Here is a 19,141-nt window from a genome sequence, read left to right as displayed (position 1 = left end):
CTGTGCCAATATTTGTCCAACTGGATTACTTTTTGCAGGAGATGGAAGCGCAGACACTGAGTTTTCTTGTTGTTTATATATTTTAGCCAAATGTTGGAGCATTGTGAAGAACAAACATTTATTGAGGTCATGCTCATGTATTGTGATACGGGTGTTTGTTGTTTAGACCATGCCATACTTTACTCTAGTATTATCTGTAGACACAATAAGGATAGATGCATTATTTAAAAAGTAAATGATTTGGCATGCAATTAGTTTTTATTTTGTGCTTTATATGTTCTTATCTAAAAAAAAAAGAAGAGGATTTAATGAGTTTTTGTATGAAATGGTAAAACTACAGATTTTCCGTTTAGCCATTTTGTATGTTTTACTGTAGGTCAGTAAAACTGTTGGTATGTCACAGTGAGTCCCAGTTTTTCTTTTTTTTACTGTTACCAGTTATATTTGTAATCTAGACATCCCAAGGAATCCAATGATACCAAATTTATAGGATTGTGGGGGGGTGCACGAGGGACCATCCTGGCCCATGGCCTAAAATCAAAATCTTTTTCCTTTAAGAGACACAGGATAAATAAAAGTGTTTCTGAACCGAAGGACTGCAAAGATGTCCATGGGTTAGTCTGGAGCGTTTTAACGGAGCCACACTTACTGTGGTAACTGTCCCTGATAGGACCTGTCCAGTCCATGTGCTGTCATGTGCAGACAGTGTTTGAAGTAGACCTGGTCCATCTGACACTAATGTTCATCTGGACTTAAACTAGGGATGCAAATTATCGATTAATCCATTAATCATTAGTTGGTTGATTGGTTGAACAATTAATTGATAAGTGGTGATTTTTCTGAGAACCTGAATTTCTCTTTCAATACGGTCTGTAAGAATAGAATGGCTAAAATGTGCTTAGAGGTCTTCTGTGTGTCTGTGTTCATATTAAATCAGTCTCAGTGAATCCAAAGGAACTTTGTGTTGGTAAATGACAGTTGTTCAAATGGACAGGATTTCAGTTCTGTTCAACATGTTGATGCTCATATGAACTATGTTTTCAGCTCCAAAATGAACCATTTCAGCACAATTAATGCTATATTTTCATGTCACAAAAGTTCTATTTGAACTGAACTGAGCTGAAAAACAAATCTTCTCTTCTTTTAGATTCCCCAGTTTTTCTTCCCAGATTCTCTCCTCCATATCACATGTTTTATTTGTACAGGTTCAGTCTGGAGTATGGTGCTGATCCATCCTGCTTCTGTTCCACCAATACATACATGAAGAATGGCACACAGCACTGTTTACATCAACACTTTTACAATAAGAAGCATTTTTATAAAGAAGTAACAATTCTATATTATTTCCTCTTTAGTCTGATGCTAAACTATCCAATAATAATAGTGCTCCTAGTTTTTGCACAGGGATCATTAGTGTAAACGCTGACATGGCTGCTGAGCATCAGTATGATGGGATCCACAACAACCATGTCACATCCGTCCACTGACACATTTAGTGTTTTTGTGTCAGCTGGGATTGTTTTAGATCCACAATACCAACATTTATGAAGAAGAGCACAATTAGCAATAGGAAGTCTAGAAGTTTATTCCTAATAAAGTACCGGTACTGACCAGAGCATCATGGGTAATGTCACGTCCGTCCACCAGCAAAAGTTTTCACATCCACGTGCTATTCCAAATCCAATATTTATGAAATAGAGCTTCCACTGTCAGAGAATATCAGTAGTCTGTGCACAAATGGATTAGCATTATTTACACACACTTCTAGGACTTTAGGACAACTGTTTTTTTGACAAAAATGGACACTCATTTGACCCCCTAAGGAAATTTTAGCCGAAATGCATCGTTCCTGTTTTTAACTTCATTTCCCATCATGCAGCGTGGTACTGCACTTCCCATCAACTGTCATGGGCAATGTGATTATAAGACTATTGTATTAAAAATAACTAAAATCTTCCAAAATATTGGTCCGATCAACTTACTGTTTTCACTAGTCTGTTCACTGAGCAAAAGTTCTGATTTAAATTCAGGTTCCACATTCAGACCTATTTGATCTCAAGTGGGTCAGTCCAGTAAAATCCTATCAAAATCACCTAAAAATAATGAACAAAATACAAACAAAAACAAATGTTCTCTTTGTTTTAGCATAAAAAAAAATACATGAAAAATATTGACATTTACAAACTGTCCTTTTACAAAACGTGAATAATCTGAAATGTCTTAAGAGACGTAAGTGTAATTGTACCAATGTTCAGCCTGTTATTAAATATTTTTTTACTAGTAAGGTAAGTTGTAATGCATATGTGTAAAGGATGAACTGAAGCAGAATATCGTTAAACTTGCACCCCTAACCTTTAAGACAGTGTTTTTCAACCCTGGGGTCACCTGGAATTCAAATGGGGTCGCCTGAAATTTCTAGTAATTGATAAAAAATTAAAACTTACAAATAAAAATTTACAATATATAGCCTAAATGTTGCCTAAAATTAATGTTTATTTGCAACATATTATAGCAAACTATTACACGATCAAAAACAAATTAATTTTAGCAAATAAAATGTCTCTGTTTTGAATGTCTGGGGTGATGTTAAAATGGGGTCACGAGCCAAAAAAGGTTGGGAACCACTGACTTAAGACATTTCAGGTTGTTCATGTTATTCAGACTTTAAAGGAAACTTTGTGGATATAAACATTTTCAGAAATAGTTGTCCTTGTTTGACTGTTATTGTGTTAGTAGGGCTGTGTATCGGCAAGAATCTGGTGGTACGATACAAATCACAATACTAGGATCATGATATGATACATCATGATACTGTTAAAAAGGCAATTTTTTGTTTGTTTCTTTTTTTTAAATGATTATTTCCTTGAAGAATTGAATTACACCACAAATATGTACAAATACTAAACACAGTTTTATTGGATCCCAACAGGATCTAATGTTCTATCACAAAATGTTCCTGTGTTCAAACTGAAATTCTGTTTTACAGACATTCCAGTTTCAGATCCTGTTCAAATGTTCAGATTCTATTAGTTCAGAACTAACATCAGAACATTATTTTAGTTCAATCCCAACAAAAGAACTAACATTATTTAATTAATATTTAAATAATAATAAATGAAATATAAATAAAAAAGAAAACCAAAGCGAACCTCCACAATACCTGCATTTGAATAAATACCTAAAAATATCGATACAGTACTTTTTAATATCGATACAGTATTGTGAAATTAAATATCGCGATATATTGTAGAACCGATATTTTCTTACAGTCCGATCTGTTAGTGCTTCGGCTCATGTCAGATCATATTGGACTGAATGTGGAACTGAGACCAAATTCAAGGATTTCCACATGCTTGATGATGATGATGATGATGATGATGATGTTGTCTCTGGGGTTGATGTAGCATGTTTGCCCCCCTCCCTCTCTGTGGTTGGTGGTGGGGGGGGCAGACCCAACCAACCAGCCAACCCCGGTTCCCTTCTCCTCCCTGTTATCTGTTATGTAACCGGCCTGACTCATGCTACACAGCCTCTTTGGTGCACGCTGCTCTGCGTCCCATCATGTCCAGTGGCCTGGTCTGCCGTCCCACCGTCCCACCTCCACAGAGCGGATAGACTGTAGCAGAGCTCTGGACCATCCCACCCAAATGTCTGCCAGTAGAATCACTCAGAAACACTTCCCTTTAACATCTAATCTCTTCACTGGTCCCTTTTCCATCATCCATCTGAGCTAAACTTTCCTAAACGTGTTCAGACAAAAGTGTGTAACGCTGGTTTGTCCATTCAGTCCCTGCTGCGCTGCTGAGTTTCTTTCTTGTGGCAGATGTCAGTGTGGGTACTTCCATAAACAGGAACACAAATCTGTGTTGGTTTGAATCTAGAATGCTGGTTCCTCCTCTATCTCCTCCTAAATTCTAAACTGATGTGGTTTCCTGCTGTGTCCACATACACACACATGTTTGGGTTCAACTCTTCTTCTTCTCTTCTTCTAACATCCATCCACATCTGTTTGTTTTGGTCATGTGACTCTAGTTGGACTCAAAGGTCTTCCCAGTACAGTTTTGCGTCATATACCAATTTAAGTACGAAAAAACACCTTGTAGAAGCCAATAATGTAATAACAGCTGATAACGTAATAAATTTGCCATTTTTAAAACGTAATAGGCCAATAACATAATATCTGGCCAATAACGCAATAAATGTCCTGAACCGATAACATAATAGCTTTTGGCCAATAACATTATAACTTATTACATTATTGGCTCAGTTATTACATTTGCGAAGAATTTTTTTCACCAGGCCAATAACGTAATAACCAGCCAATAAGTTGTAACATTATTGGCCAAAAGTTATTACGTTATCGGTTCAGGAGTTTTATTACATTATTGGCCAGATATTACGTTATTAGCCTGTTACATTTTAAAAATGGCAAATTTATTATGTTATCAGCTGTTATTACCTCTTCCAGGAGGTACTGTGATCGCTTTGCTTTGTTTGTTTGTTTGTTTGTTTGTTTGTTTGTTACCAATTTTATAGGAAAACTCTTCCACCCATCTTTCCCAGATCTTCCCCACAGATAGGCCTAGGCCCTGGGACCAACCCAGTCCATTTTGGTCCCAGTAGGACAAAGGTCAAGGTCACAGCAAGGTCACAACATCTACAGTTTTCCATCTGTCATCAATGAGACATTTTCTAAAATTCATCCAAAATTTCAAAACGACTCTGATTCTCCTCCAGTTGGATCCACCTGTAGCTTAGAACAATCTCTTGTATCTGGAACTAAATTGTCCACATCCACTGTGGAATGTGGACTCTGTGGACATTTCCATTGAACACTGAAAATCCCATTTCCCACACATTTAAAATTAGAACTCAACTAATATTGATGTGAATTGAATCTAATTGAACAGACACATGACTGGTACCAGATTCAACTGTTTCTGTGTATGGAACAACCTGGAAACTGTTGGATTTACACAGAAATAGTCGATCCACACATGCACACTGTTCAGGGTGTTTGGTGGAGGTTTGTGTTCTCTGAACACTTGTTACATTATTGGCTTCTACACACCTCTAACAACAACTAAAACTTTTCATCAAAAAACGAGAGTTTTGGCAAAATTGTTGTTTTTCTGTTAGTGAAATTTTTGTGTCCATGTTATATAGAGGGTCTGCACAATCGTCACTCCCCCCCCCAGGCCACACCCCTCTCAGTCAGACTGAGTGTCTTAAACCAGCCTGTTCAACATGACAGAGTACAGCAGTAAACACAGCCAGAGCAAAGGAGCATGGGAAATCTGAAATGAAATGAAGGACAGTTGGACTGGACATGGATCTGAACGAGCTACCAAAGAACAAGTGGTCCATGAACACTGACATGTGGACACACATGGAGGATCCAGACCTGATCCAGGGGGGAGGGGGTCAGCGCTATTTGGACCTGAAACTAATATACATGGTTTCATTATTCTGGTAATATTATGGTTTTATTGTCAGAATATGACGACTTTAACCTCATAAACGAATGACATTTTTGTTAAATTATGAGTTTTTTTATAACTACGACTTTATTCTCATAACATTGTGATTCTTTTTGTATTCGACTTTATTCTCATAAAATTCCAGGTTTTATCTCCATATTTTCTGACTTTATTCTGGTAGTGACCAGTGTTTTTCTTTTCTTCTGTGGTCCTAATACTCCGTCGTAGCTTTATTCTCCAGTTCCCCCGTATTTGTAAAACTAGGTTGGCCTCAGTTTCAGTTAGTTTACTAATCATGTAGGAGCACAAGGTTCACAATCACAAAATGAGACAAAAACCATGAAAGATCTGATCATGAAACCAAGAGCTGCACTAAGAAGGACCGTTAGCCAAAACAATAGGTCATTTCAGGTCTGATTGGACCCAAATATACAGCAGAAATGAATGTTAGCTGACACCAAACAGGATCCACAGATCTAGGTTTGGTTTCCTAGATTTGTGGATCCATCTCCTTCTCTTTTCTTTGTCTTTGGGTGTCTGTAAACGATAGCTCCCACTGCTCTAAGAACCTGAAAATACAATCAGTCTCACAACAGCTCTGCCCCATTTTTAATTAAATATTGTTCTTCAGTTCAGACAGGATTGAAGCCAACACTGTCACTCATCTGCCTCTTTCTGACACTCAGTGGGCGGAACCACCGTGACTTCTGCTAGCGCTGACGTCATGTGCAGACCCTGTATTGGTGCAGTCTGAGGGTCAATGGAAAAGTGTCTAGTGAGTGTTAACGTGTGTCAAGTCCAGATGTGTGACTCCACTAAAGCCTCGGCGGTGGTTCTGGTGCAGAGCCTCAGGGGGTTCAGCTGTAGAAGACACTGGGGGTTGTCATTGACTCGCCCTTGTTGCGCAGCTGCAGAGGTTGCATCTGCTGCGCTGTTGGTTTGTCGTAGTGGGAAGACACTGGGAGGTTGTTTTCATACAGCGGCTCATCCAACAGTGGGAGGAGATGTTTTTAGGGAAAAGTGCTGCAGAAGCATTCAGAGCTCTGTCTGTCACACACATTTCACACTGCTACTGTTACTGCAGCTACAGGACATGTGTAGGACGAAGGTTCAAATCTCTAGTATTTGAATGTTCCTTCTGCTCTCAGTTCTTTCTGTGGTCGTTCCTTCGTCACATATGTTTGAAACCTCCGCCTCCTGTTATTTGCGGCTTCGTGCCTATTGGTCTGTTTTTGCAGGTTTGTCCACAGGCTACATGAAACCTTTGTGTTCAGTAATGTCTTGGCCTTTGATAGAGAACTTAGATGAACAGAGCGAGAGAGAACGAATGAAAAACAAGCAGAACATGTGGACTGGACCACTGGTGTGGGTCAGACTGATGTGGAAAATGATGCAGTCCAGGCTGGACGCAGTCACCTCCAGATATAAGGAAGTATTTTTAGGAACAGTTTGGTCATTTAGAGGGAGACGGGTGTTTGGGAAAGGAATCAGCTTCCATGTTGGAGTTCCATGAACATCTGAGCCTAAATATGTGGATCAGTAGGAACTAAGCAGATGGCTGAGTTTGGCATCGTAGTGTTTGAATACAATTATCAAACATTGAACTTGATCTCCATGGGATGAGATTTTATGTGTGTGATGGGGAGGTGTATGTATGTATATGTGTATGTATGTGTGTGTATGTATGTATATGTGTATGTATGTATGTATATGTGTATGTATGTGTGTGTATGTATGTATATGTGTATGTATGTATATGTATGTATATGTGTATGTATGTGTGTGTATGTATGTATATGTGTATGTATGTGTGTGTATGTATGTATATGTGTATGTATGTGTGTGTATGTATGTATATGTGTATGTATGTGTGTGTATGTATGTATATGTGTATGTATGTATATGTATGTGTATATAAGTATATGTATATGTATGTGTATGTATGTATATATATATATATATATATATATATATATATATATATGTATATATGTGTGTGTGTGTGTGTGTGTGTGTGTGTGTGTGTGTGTGTAAATGTATGTATATGTTTGTATATGTATGTAATATGTATGTGTGTAAAAGCCAAATGCTGAGTGAAAGGTGGTGGGAGGAGTCTCCAGACAGCAGCACCATGACACAGTGGAGAGGAAGCAGGGGGAGGGGAGAGGGAAAGCACACAGAGTGTGACAGTGGTGGTGGGGGGTGGGGGGGCTTGTATCCAGTCAGAGCTCTTTAAGGCTCCAGGCTACAGTGTGTGTGTGTGTGTGTGTGTGTGTGTGTGTGTGCATGTGTATGTGTTGAGGGGGGGGGCACTATAAATAGCTGGTTTTCCCTTTTCTGCCAAGCACACAGGGCTTTTGAATGAGCTGGGGGGGGTGGGGGGGGCTCTGTAGGACGCTGCAGTTCCTCATCAGCTGACTGGTCCAGTCCACTGTCACTGCTGCAAAAAAAAAAAAAACACTGAAGAGAAATGAAATGTGTCCCAGTGTAGGACATGGAGGAAGTGTCCTTTTACTGAACCTGCTGTCCTGACGACAGCTGACTGCAGTCTGAAATGGGCTTTTTCTGCCATTTACTCAGAATGGACAAAAGAGAAAATGTCTGTAAAAACATCAGTTTTGTTTCACTTTCCTTCAAACTTGGCACAAATGTAGAGGTGACTGATATGACATCAGCACACACGTAGACATGATGACATCAGCTGGATCCATGACAACATCAGATACAGTAGATGTGAGGGGCGGGGCTTGTTGTGCCTGGAACCACAGTTTATGGTTGGGCTGTGATTTGACCAGATTCAGTCTGTACGGAACACATAAAAAATTAAATTCAGCTCTGTTTTTCTGAATTAACGAGATTATCTCATACAAACGGAGCCGAATTTTTATTTTTTCATAAAACAGCATCTAGTTAATTTGGAAAAACAGAGCTAATTTAAAAAAACAACTTTTATATTGTTTTATGAAAACATAAAACTTGGGCTCTGATTTCCTCAGTCCGTGGTCCAGTAGTGTCTGATCCAGGCAGGAGCTCCTTCTACTTGTGCTGCTGAAAACCCTTCAGGGGAGCGGGAAGTTGGTTCCGTTGTTGTAACCGGTTCCGTTTAAGGATCATGGAACTAGTTTCGTTTACAGAACTCAGAACCAAGCTGTGCTTACGAGAACGGAACCAACTTCCCGCTCCCCCAAAGGATTTTCAAGGATTTCCCAAGTTTTATTTTTTCATAAAACAGTATAAAAGTTAAAAAAGAAATTGCCTCTGTTTTTCCAAATTAACTAGATACTGTTTTCTGAAAAAATAAACATTCGGCTCTGTTTCTACGAGATAATTACCTCGTTAATTCAGAAAAACAGCCGAATTTAAATTTTTGTGTGAATGCAATGCACTTCTATAAGTCTGCATAGATAAAGTGCAAGAACATTCCAGAACCCTGGAGTTCAGACTGAATACTGTGTAGCACATATTTACCAGGTCTGTATGAGACTGAGAACAGGTGGGTGGACACATCCAAGAACATCACAGAGCACATGTCATTTATAATACTTGTTGTGACACGACACACGGCGTGGACCCAAATGCACAAGACTCTCAAGGATCAGTGGTCAAAGGGATTTATTTTAACAAAAATTCAAAAGGTAAAAATGGAAGAACAAAAAGAGGAAGCACAATGTGGTCAATAATAAACTAAAAACCTGAAGAACAAAAACACATGGATCAAGATTCAAGATACTTAACAAGAAGAGTTCTTCACAGGGACACAGAAACGACGCACCGACAACAGACAAAGGGACAGAGGAGAATATACAGGGGAGGCAGGGATCACATTCAGGTGTGGGGAATCACAGGAGGAACACCAGGTGCAAGCAACGAGGGAATTAGGGAAGACAAAGACGAGACAGACAGAGCACAGGCAAAAACAGGAAGGAGAGCACCATCACCAAAATAAAACAGGAAGAGACAAAACAAAAGCCCTAAACTAAATCAACATAAACGACGACGCATGACAATAGTACCACTATGAAATATTCCATACAAATAACTAAAATGATCAGGAGGGGTGGGGCTCTGTCACGTACGTCACTTCAGCTGATCGCATGTCGAACACCAGCCCTGGGCCGCTGTGCCGCCTACAGCCACTGTGTACCAGCAGAGGGAGTAATGAGCTAAGGTAGCATTTACCCTGTGTCAGCTGAACAGAAAAAACAACAGAAGAACACTCTGCTCTGCTCTGATTGGATGAGTTTAGTTACACTGTTGTGATTGGTTCATTCACTGCTGCAAGACTGACATGCAACTAATATATGTGCTAATATATGCTAATGCTAATACCACTAGCATACAAATACAGCAACTGTCAACATCCTCATACCTGTCCACGTACCTATCCATGTCCTGGTACCTGTCCTCGTACCTGTCCACATCATCGTACCTGTCCACGTCCACGTACCTGTCCTCGTACCTGTCCTCGTACCTGTCCTCGTACCTGTCCACGTCCACGTACCTGTCCTCGTACCTGTCCTCGTACCTGTCCACATCATCGTACCTGTCCACGTCCACGTACCTGTCCTCGTACCTGTCCTCGTACCTGTCCTCGTACCTGTCCACGTCCACGTACCTGTCCTCGTACCTGTCCTCGTACCTGTCCACGTACCTGTCCACATCATCGTACCTGTCCACGTCCACGTACCTGTCCTCGTACCTGTCCTCGTACCTGTCCACGTCCACGTACCTGTCCTCGTACCTGTCCTCGTACCTGTCCTCGTACCTGTCCACGTCCACGTACCTGCCCTGGTACCTGTCCACGTCCACGTACCTGTCCTGGTACTTGTCCTGGTGCCTGTCTTCATCCTCATATCTGTCCACATTCTTGTACCTGTCCACGTCCTGGTACCTGTCCTGGTACCTGTCCTGGTACCTGTCCTTCTGTCTGTCCTCCATGCTGCTGCATTGCGACGGTGCTGTTGAACCCAGTCGTCGTCACTGACTCAGTGTTTCGTCTGTTAAAGTGTCAGAGGAAACGCAGACACACGTGTACGTACTGTAGCCGTGAACACATACTATTATATGAACCGATGCAGAAGTGGACGTGCAGTCAGGTACAGGAGATAATCTGTACACACATACCTGGGTTTGGGGAAATACGCCAAGAAGTGCACAAAGAGAATCCCCTGAAATCAGTCAAAGGCAGTGAAAGTCACCTTCATCTGCAGCAGCAGCAGCAGCAGCAGCGTTCACAGAGGCACACACACCAGCACCTGCAAAGGCTTCAGCTGAAGTGAAAGGACCACCACCTTAAAGTCATTCATCACTGCTGTGTAATGGGTTCCAGCTGATGTCCATCTGTTCGATCCACACATTTGTTTGTTTGAGTGTGTGATGGATAGGGCTGTTAGAAAATATCGGTTCTGCAATATATCACGATATTTCATTCCACAATACTGTGTCGATATTTAAAAGTACTGTGTCAATATTTTTTAGACATTTATTCAAATGCAAAATACAGCAGAGGTTCATTTTTGTTCTTTGTTTATATTTTATTTATTATTCTTTAACACTCTTTTATTAAATAATGGCAGTTTTGTTGTTGGGATTGACCTCAAATACTGTTTTGATGTTAGTTGTGAACTAATAGAATATGAACAGGATCTGAAACTGTAATGTCTGTAAAACAGAATTTCAGTTTGAACACAGGAACATTTTGTGATAGAACATTAGATCCTGTTGTGATCAAATAAAAATGTGTTTAGTATTTGTGCAGATTTCTGCTGTAATTCAATTCTTCAAGGAAATAATCATTAAAAAAAAAAAAAGAAACTAACAAAAAATTGCCTTTTAACAGTATCATGATATATCACCATATATCATATCGTGATCCTAGTGTCATGATTTGTATCATATTGCCAGATTCGTGCTGATGCACAGCCCTAGTATCATGTAGCACCAGCCAGTCCCAGGTTTATGCTCAGTGTCCAAACAGGTGGAAACTCCCAGACACTGTCTGCATGTGTAGTGTTTGGAAGTACCAGAGCAGTAGTACCAGGTACATGTGTGGGTCCATTTGGCCTCTAACAGTCCCAGATTACAGAGTGTCAGCTCATACCAGATTTACACCCAGGCTACATTTGTGAGCGGTGGAACACGGGTTCTTTTCACTCTTTCACAGAGATCCTCAGATCTCACCAGTGTCAGACTGTTGGCAGGACGTCAGCAGGATCAATACAAATCAGATGACTGTGTGTGTGTGTGTGTGTGTGTGTGTGTGTGTGTGTGTGTACGTCAGCGCCGCAGGAGGACACACTCAGAGGTTTACCGAGGACAGGTAGAAGACAGGGATGGACGTTAGTCATGTTAACACCTCAGATCACATGACCTCATGTGGTGTTTCAGTCTTTGATTCTGCCTCCGCTGGGTTTAGTCACCAGCAAGGTTCTAATAGTTTTGGATTTTTCATTCTAGTTTAGTTTAATTTAGTTTTGACTTTTTTTCTCTAATTCAGTTCGTTTTAATTAATTTTTACAGCAGGTTTGCTAGTTTTATTAGTTTTCATTTTTTTCTAAATGCTTAGTTGTAGTTCAGTTGTAGTTCAGTTGTAGTTCAGTTGTAGTTCAGTTGTAGTTCAGTGGTCTCTTTTCTCTTCTTCTCTGTCGTCGTATTCAAATCAATCCCAGACAGGACTCTGCTGCTTTAGTCTCCATGTTTCCAGGTAGAGTGGGGACCAGAAGACGACTGGAAACCACAAGTGAACACAAGTGACAGACCCTTAAATATCATATGGTGGCAGCAGAGAAAATTGTTCGAGCCAAATAAATCGCTTTCGTATCAATCCGATGTTGACAAAGATGAAAACAAAAGGAATTTTATCCATACTTTTTTTATCTGTTTTAGTTAGTTTTATAAACACACAATACAGTTTCAGTTAGTTATCATTTTTTCTTTTAATTATAGTTTTTATTTATTTCAGTTAAAGAAAATGTTTTTTCAATTCTAGTTTTCGTCATTTCATTAGTTTTCGTTAATGATAATAACCTTGGTACGAACCGGGAGATTCGTACGAAGCTTTGTGACTGAGGCTTTAACCCTTTCATGTCTGACGTCCACATGTGGACCCACAGTTGAACTGATGTTCCAAAGGGTTCTAAAAGTAATCTAGTCCAGACCACATGGGTTCAGTCTGTACAGACCCTCAGACACACAATGAACTAAAGGATCATCTGAGTCTAGAATGTGGACTGGTCTGGGATCTGCTCCAGTGAACCTCCTCAGACCCACACATGGGTTTACTGTTCACCTTTGGACAAGAACTTCACAGATTTAGACAAAAAAACAAAGCAGTCCTCCACAAAGGACATTCCATAAACATGTAAAAACTGCATCTGAAAAAACTGTTGTATCATGTTTCCAGTATGGGTAATTATTGAATTAAAATCAGTCTAAACTTGTCCTTTGCTGGGTCTGAGGAGGTTCAATATCTTCTTAATAAAACCATTAAAAAAAAAAAAAAAAATTAAATGCATTTCAACTTTAGCCTAATTTTGAGAATTAAAATCAGTCTAGAACAAATGGACATACTTTTTTTCATAATTCATGCATGAAAGGGTTAACCAGTGAACCTATAGTATGGGGTCAGTTACATAAACAAGGTGATACTTTCCCCTTAAATATGCAAATACTGGTGTGTTTGTATTTTTAATAATAATAATAATAATAATAATAATAATGATAATACATCGGTTTTATATAGTGCTTTTCTAAGTACTCAAAGACGCTTATTTATTGTTTTTGTGACTGAACCTTTGGACTTTATTTGTTATCGTGTACTTGGAACTATTCCAACTGAGGTTTTATATTTAATCATCACCGTCCGTTCTCTCCTTCTCTCAGTTTTATTATATTATTTTTTTGAATTTTCTGTTTCACACTTTATTCCAAATATGTCCTCATCCAGTATTGGAGGTGAATGAGTTCATTTCAGGGCCTCAGAATTAGGGCTGTAAGAAAATATCGGTTCTGCAGTATATTGTGATATTTCATTTCACAATACTGTATCGATATTAAAAAGTACTGTATCAATATTTTTAGGTATTTATTCAAATGCAGATATTGTGGAGGTTCATTTTTGTTTTTTTGTTTTTGTTTTTATTTATTCTTATATAACACTCTTTTGTTCAGTAATGTTAGTTCCTTTGTTGGGATTGAACTCAAATCCTGTTCTGATGTTAGTTGTGAACTAATAGAATCTGAACATTTGAACAGGATCTGAAACTGGAATGTCTGTAAAACATTATTTCAGTTTGAACACAGGAACATTTTGTGGTATTAGATCCTGTTGTGATCAAATAAAAATGTGTTTAGTATTTAAGTAGATTTCTGGTGTAATTCAACTCTTCAAGGAAATAATCATTAAAAAAAAGAAACGAATGAAAAAAATTGTGTTTTTAACAGTATTGTGATATATCGTGATATATCGTATTATGATCCTAGTATTGTGATTTGTATCGTATCGCCAGATTGTTGCCGATGCACAGCCCTCCTCAGACCTGTGCTGAGTGTAGAAGTGAAGTCTGGACAAACATCAGTGAGTTGAACTGATGGATCGTTAGTCGTTACGGTTCCGTCGGTGTGTCTCCTTCTCTTCCTCAGTGTCTCTTCATCCTCGTGGTGATCTTCTCTTTGTCACGTGTCCATATTTGTTTTCTTCCTAGGTCTGATCGTGTACCTGGGGATGATGGTGGGGGCCTTCGTGTGGGGGGGGCTGGCAGACCGGATCGGCCGGCGGCAGACCCTCCTCATCTCCTTGTCCATCAACAGCGTGTTCGCCTTCTTCTCGTCGTTCGTCCAGGGCTACAGCTCCTTCCTGTTCTGCCGTCTGGCCTCTGGGGTGGGGTAAGGCGAACCGGACTGGCACAGAGGGGGGGTCAGGGGTCAAAGGTCACATACAAATATACAGACTCCTGACCTGACCTTTGTCTCAGATACATGGATGTCTATGACCAGATGAAAAACGACATGAATGTCCATTTTTCACTGGTGGATCATCAGAAGGTTCGAGGTAGAGTTTGAAAATTAAAAAAAACAAGAAATGGGAGAGAGACAGAAAAAAAAGAAAGTGAGTAAGAAATGCATTGAAAACAACATTTAAACTGAACTCGTCTGTTCATCAGCCCATCAACAGTTTCAGAGCACAGCCTTGAAAACCCAAACCCCCGAAAACAGAAATAAAAGTTTCAAAAAGGGACTCAGTAAAGAGGAGCTCCACTGCTCTGGTTGATCACTTCACAAATGTGTTTCAGTATGTTTTATTATTATTATTATTATTATTATTATTATTATTATTATTATTATTATTGTTATTATTATTATGACCCCTGAAACATCTGCACAGAAACAGCCTTAGCCGTTGGACGCCCCTGCACAACCTGAAGCTCCACTGGTCCACTGAACCAGTGGTCCACAACCCCCGGTCCCTGGACCAGTCTGTGGATCATTTGGTACCAGGCTGCAAAGAAAAAAAAATGTGGTTAATATTAAAGCAATTTTTAGTCTTGCGGAGATTTTATTTTGAAAATGGAAGAAGGAGTTTCAGGGCTTTAGTGGTGATATCTGCATATTCTGCTTTGACTTGAATCCAGAACGCACAGAGGTTTGAATTTGTCTCAAACATGGATGGATGTGTCGCAGCAGTTTGGAGGAGCTGGTGTGTCACCTGTAGGACCTGAGGAACCTGGAACTGAGCCAGTCTGTGACCCTGCAGTCTGTGACCCTTCTACAGTCTGTGACCCTTCTACAGTCTGTGACCCTGCAGTCTGTGACTCTTCAGTCTGTGAACCTTCTACAGTCTGTGACCCTGCAGTCTGTGATTCTTCAGTCTGTGACCCTGCAGTCTGTGACCCTTCTACAGTCTGTGACCCTGCAGTCTGTGACCCTTCTACAGTCTGTGACCCTGCAGTCTGTGACCCTTCAGTCTGTGAACCTTCTACAGTCTGTGACCCTGCAGTCTGTGACTCTTCAGTCTGTGACCCTTCTACAGTCTGTGACCCTGCAGTCTGTGACTCTTCAGTCTGTGACCCTTCTACAGTCTGTGACCCTGCAGTCTGTGACTCTTCAGTGTGTGAACCTTCTACAGTCTGTGACCCTGCAGTCTGTGATACTTCAGTCTGTGACCCTGCAGTCTGTGACCCTTCTACAGTCTGTGACCCTGCAGTCTGTGACCCTTCAGTCTGTGACTCTTCAGTCTGTGAACCTTCTACAGTCTGTGACCCTGCAGTCTGTGACTCTTCAGTCTGTGACCCTTCTACAGTCTGGGACCCTGCAGTCTGTGACCCTTCTACAGTCTGTGACCCTGCAGTCTGTGACTCTTCAGTCTGTGACCCTTCTACAGTCTGTGACCCTGCAGTCTGTGACCCTTCAGTCTGTGACTCTTCAGTCTGTGACCCTTGTACAGTCTGTGACCCTGCAGTCTGTGACCCTTCAGTCTGTGACTCTTCAGTCTGTGAACCTTCAGTCTGTGACTCTTCAGTCTGTGACCCTTCAGTCTGTGACTCTTCAGTCTGTGAACCTTCTACAGTCTGTGACCCTGCAGTCTGTGACTCTTCAGTCTGTGACCCTGCAGTCTGTGACCCTTCTACAGTCTGTGACCCTGCAGTCTGTGACCCCTCTACAGTCTGTGACCCTGCAGTCTGTGAACCTTCTACAGTCTGTGACCCTGCAGTCTGTGACCCTTCAGTCTGTGACCCTTCAGTCTGTGACCCTGCAGTCTGTGAACCTTCTACAGTCTGTGACCCTGCAGTCTGTGACTCTTCAGTCTGTGACTCTTCAGTCTGTGACCCTTCAGTCTGTGACTCTTCAGTCTGTGAACCTTCTACAGTCTGTGACCCTGCAGTCTGTGACTCTTCAGTCTGTGAACCTTCTACAGTCTGTGACCCTGCAGTCTGTGACCCTTCTACAGTCTGTGACTCTTCAGTCTGTGAACCTTCTACAGTCTCTGACCCTGCAGTCTGTGACCCTGCAGTCTGTGAACCTTCAGTCTGTGACTCTTCAGTCTGTGAACCTTCTACAGTCTGTGACCCTGCAGTCTGTGACCCTTCTACAGTCTGTGACTCTTCAGTCTGTGAACCTTCTACAGTCTCTGACCCTGCAGTCTGTGACCCTGCAGTCTGTGACCCTGCAGTCTGTGATTCTTCAGTCTGTGACCCTGCAGTCTGTGACCCTTCTACAGTCTGTGACCCTGCAGTCTGTGACCCTTCTACAGTCTGTGACCCTGCAGTCTGTGACCCTTCAGTCTGTGAACCTTCTACAGTCTGTGACCCTGCAGTCTGTGACCCTTCTACAGTTTGTGACCCTTCTACAGTCTGTGACCCTTCTGCAGTCTGTGACCCTGCAGTCTGTGACCCTTCTACAGTCTGTGACCCTGCAGTCTATGACCCTGCAGTCTGTGACCCTTCTGCAGTCTGTGACCCTTCTACAGTCTGTGACCCTGCAGCCTGTGACCCTTCTACAGTCTGTGACCCTTCTACAGTCTGTGACCCTTCAGTCTATGACCCTTCTACAGTCTGTGACCCTGCAGTCTGTGACCCTTCAGTCTGTGAACCTTCTACAGTCTGTGACCCTGCAGTCTGTGACCCTTCTACAGTCTGTGACCCTTCTACAGTCTGTGACCCTGCAGTCTGTGACCCTTCTACAGTCTGTGACCCTGCAGTCTGTGACCCTTCAGTCTGTGACTCTTCAGTCTGTGACCCTGCAGTCTGTGACTCTTCAGTCTGTGAACCTTCTACAGTCTGTGACCCTGCAGTCTGTGACTCTTCAGTCTGTGAACCTTCTACACTCTGTGACCCTGCAGTCTGTGACCCTTCTACAGTCTGTGACCCTGCAGTCGATGACCCTTCTGCAGTCTGTGACCCTTCTACAGTCTGTGACCCTGCAGTCTGTGACCCTTCTACAGTCTGTGACCCTTCTACAGTCTGTGACCCTGCAGTCTGTGACCCTTCTACAGTCTGTGACCCTGCAGTCTGTGACCCTTCAGTCTGTGACTCTTCAGTCTGTGACCCTTCTACAGTCTGTGACCCTGCAGTCTGTGACCCTTCTGCAGTCTGTGACCCTGCAGTCTGTGACCCTTCTACAGTCTGTGACCCTGCAGTCTGTGACCCTGCAGTCTGTGACCCTTCTACAGTCTGTGACCCTTCAGTCTATGACCCTTCTACAGTCTGTGACCCTGCAGTCTGTGACCCTTCAGTCTGTGAACCTTCTACAGTCTGTGACCCTGCAGTCTGTTACCCTTCTACAGTCTGTGACCCTTCTACAGTCTGTGACCCTGCAGTCTGTGACCATTCTACAGTCTGTGACCCTGCAGTCTGTGACCCTTCAGTCTGTGAACCTTCTACAGTCTGTGACCCTGCAGTCTGTTACCCTTCTACAGTCTGTGACCCTTCTACAGTCTGTGACCCTGCAGTCTGTGACCATTCTACAGTCTGTGACCCTGCAGTCTGTGACCCTTCAGTCTGTGACTCTTCAGTCTGTGAACCTTCTACAGTCTGTGACCCTGCAGTCTGTGACCCTTCTACAGTCTGTGACTCTTCAGTCTGTGAACCTTCTACAGTCTCTGACCCTGCAGTCTGTGACCCTGCAGTCTGTGAACCTTCTACAGTCTGTGACCCTGCAGTCTGTGACCCTTCTACAGTCTGTGACCCTGCAGTCTGTAACTCTTCAGTCTGTGAAACTTCTACAGTCTGTGACCCTGCAGTCTGTGACCCTTCAGTCTGTGACTTTTCAGTCTGTGACCCTTCTACAGTCTGTGACCCTGCAGTCTGTGACCCTTCAGTCTGTGAACCTTCTACAGTCTGTGACCCTGCAGTCTGTGACCCTTCTACAGTCTGTGACCCTTGTACAGTCTGTGACCCTGCAGTCTGTGACCCTTCTACAGTCTGTGACCCTGCAGTCTATGACCCTGCAGTCTGTGACCCTTCTGCAGTCTGTGACCCTTCTACAGTCTGTGACCCTTCAGTCTATGACCCTTCTACAGTCTGTGACCCTGCAGTCTGTGACCCTTCAGTCTGTGAACCTTCTACAGTCTGTGACCCTGCAGTCTGTGACCCTTCTACAGTCTGTGACCCTTCTACAGTCTGTGACCCTGCAGTCTGTGACCCTTCAGTCTGTGACTCTTCAGTCTGTGACTCTTCAGTCTGTGAACCTTCTACAGTCTGTGACCCTGCAGTCTGTGACTCTTCAGTCTGTGAACCTTCTACACTCTGTGACCCTGCAGTCTGTGACCCTTCTACAGTCTGTGACCCTTCTACAGTCTGTGACCCTGCAGTCTGTGACCCTTCTACAGTCTGTGACCCTGCAGTCTATGACCCTTCTGCAGTCTGTGACCCTTCTACAGTCTGTGACCCTGCAGTCTGTGACCCTTCTACAGTCTGTGACCCTTCTACAGTCTGTGACCCTGCAGTCTGTGACCCTTCAGTCTGTGACTCTTCAGTCTGTGACCCTTCTACAGTCTGTGACCCTGCAGTCTGTGACCCTTCTGCAGTCTGTGACCCTGCAGTCTGTGACCCTTCTACAGTCTGTGAACCTTCTACAGTCTGTGACCCTTCTACAGTCTGTGACCCTGCAGTCTGTGACCCTGCAGTCTGTGACCCTTCTACAGTCTGTGACCCTTCAGTCTATGA

At 42.2% G+C, this 19,141-nt stretch overlaps 1 protein-coding gene across 1 annotated transcript in view; it reads left to right on the top strand.

The window, feature by feature from the left end:
- Positions 1–19,141, top strand: part of sv2a (synaptic vesicle glycoprotein 2A) — a 56,269-nt gene that overhangs the window by 14,771 nt on the left and 22,357 nt on the right. Inside the window, exon 3 of the mRNA XM_030158080.1 lies at positions 14,183–14,363. Coding sequence (XP_030013940.1) covers positions 14,183–14,363 — 181 coding nt within the window. The remainder of the gene's footprint in view (positions 1–14,182; positions 14,364–19,141) is intronic.

Source organism: Sphaeramia orbicularis, chromosome 16 (assembly GCF_902148855.1).
Source record: "Sphaeramia orbicularis chromosome 16, fSphaOr1.1, whole genome shotgun sequence".
Lineage (NCBI taxonomy): Eukaryota > Metazoa > Chordata > Actinopteri > Kurtiformes > Apogonidae > Sphaeramia > Sphaeramia orbicularis.
This window is presented reverse-complemented; position numbering and strand designations above follow the sequence as displayed.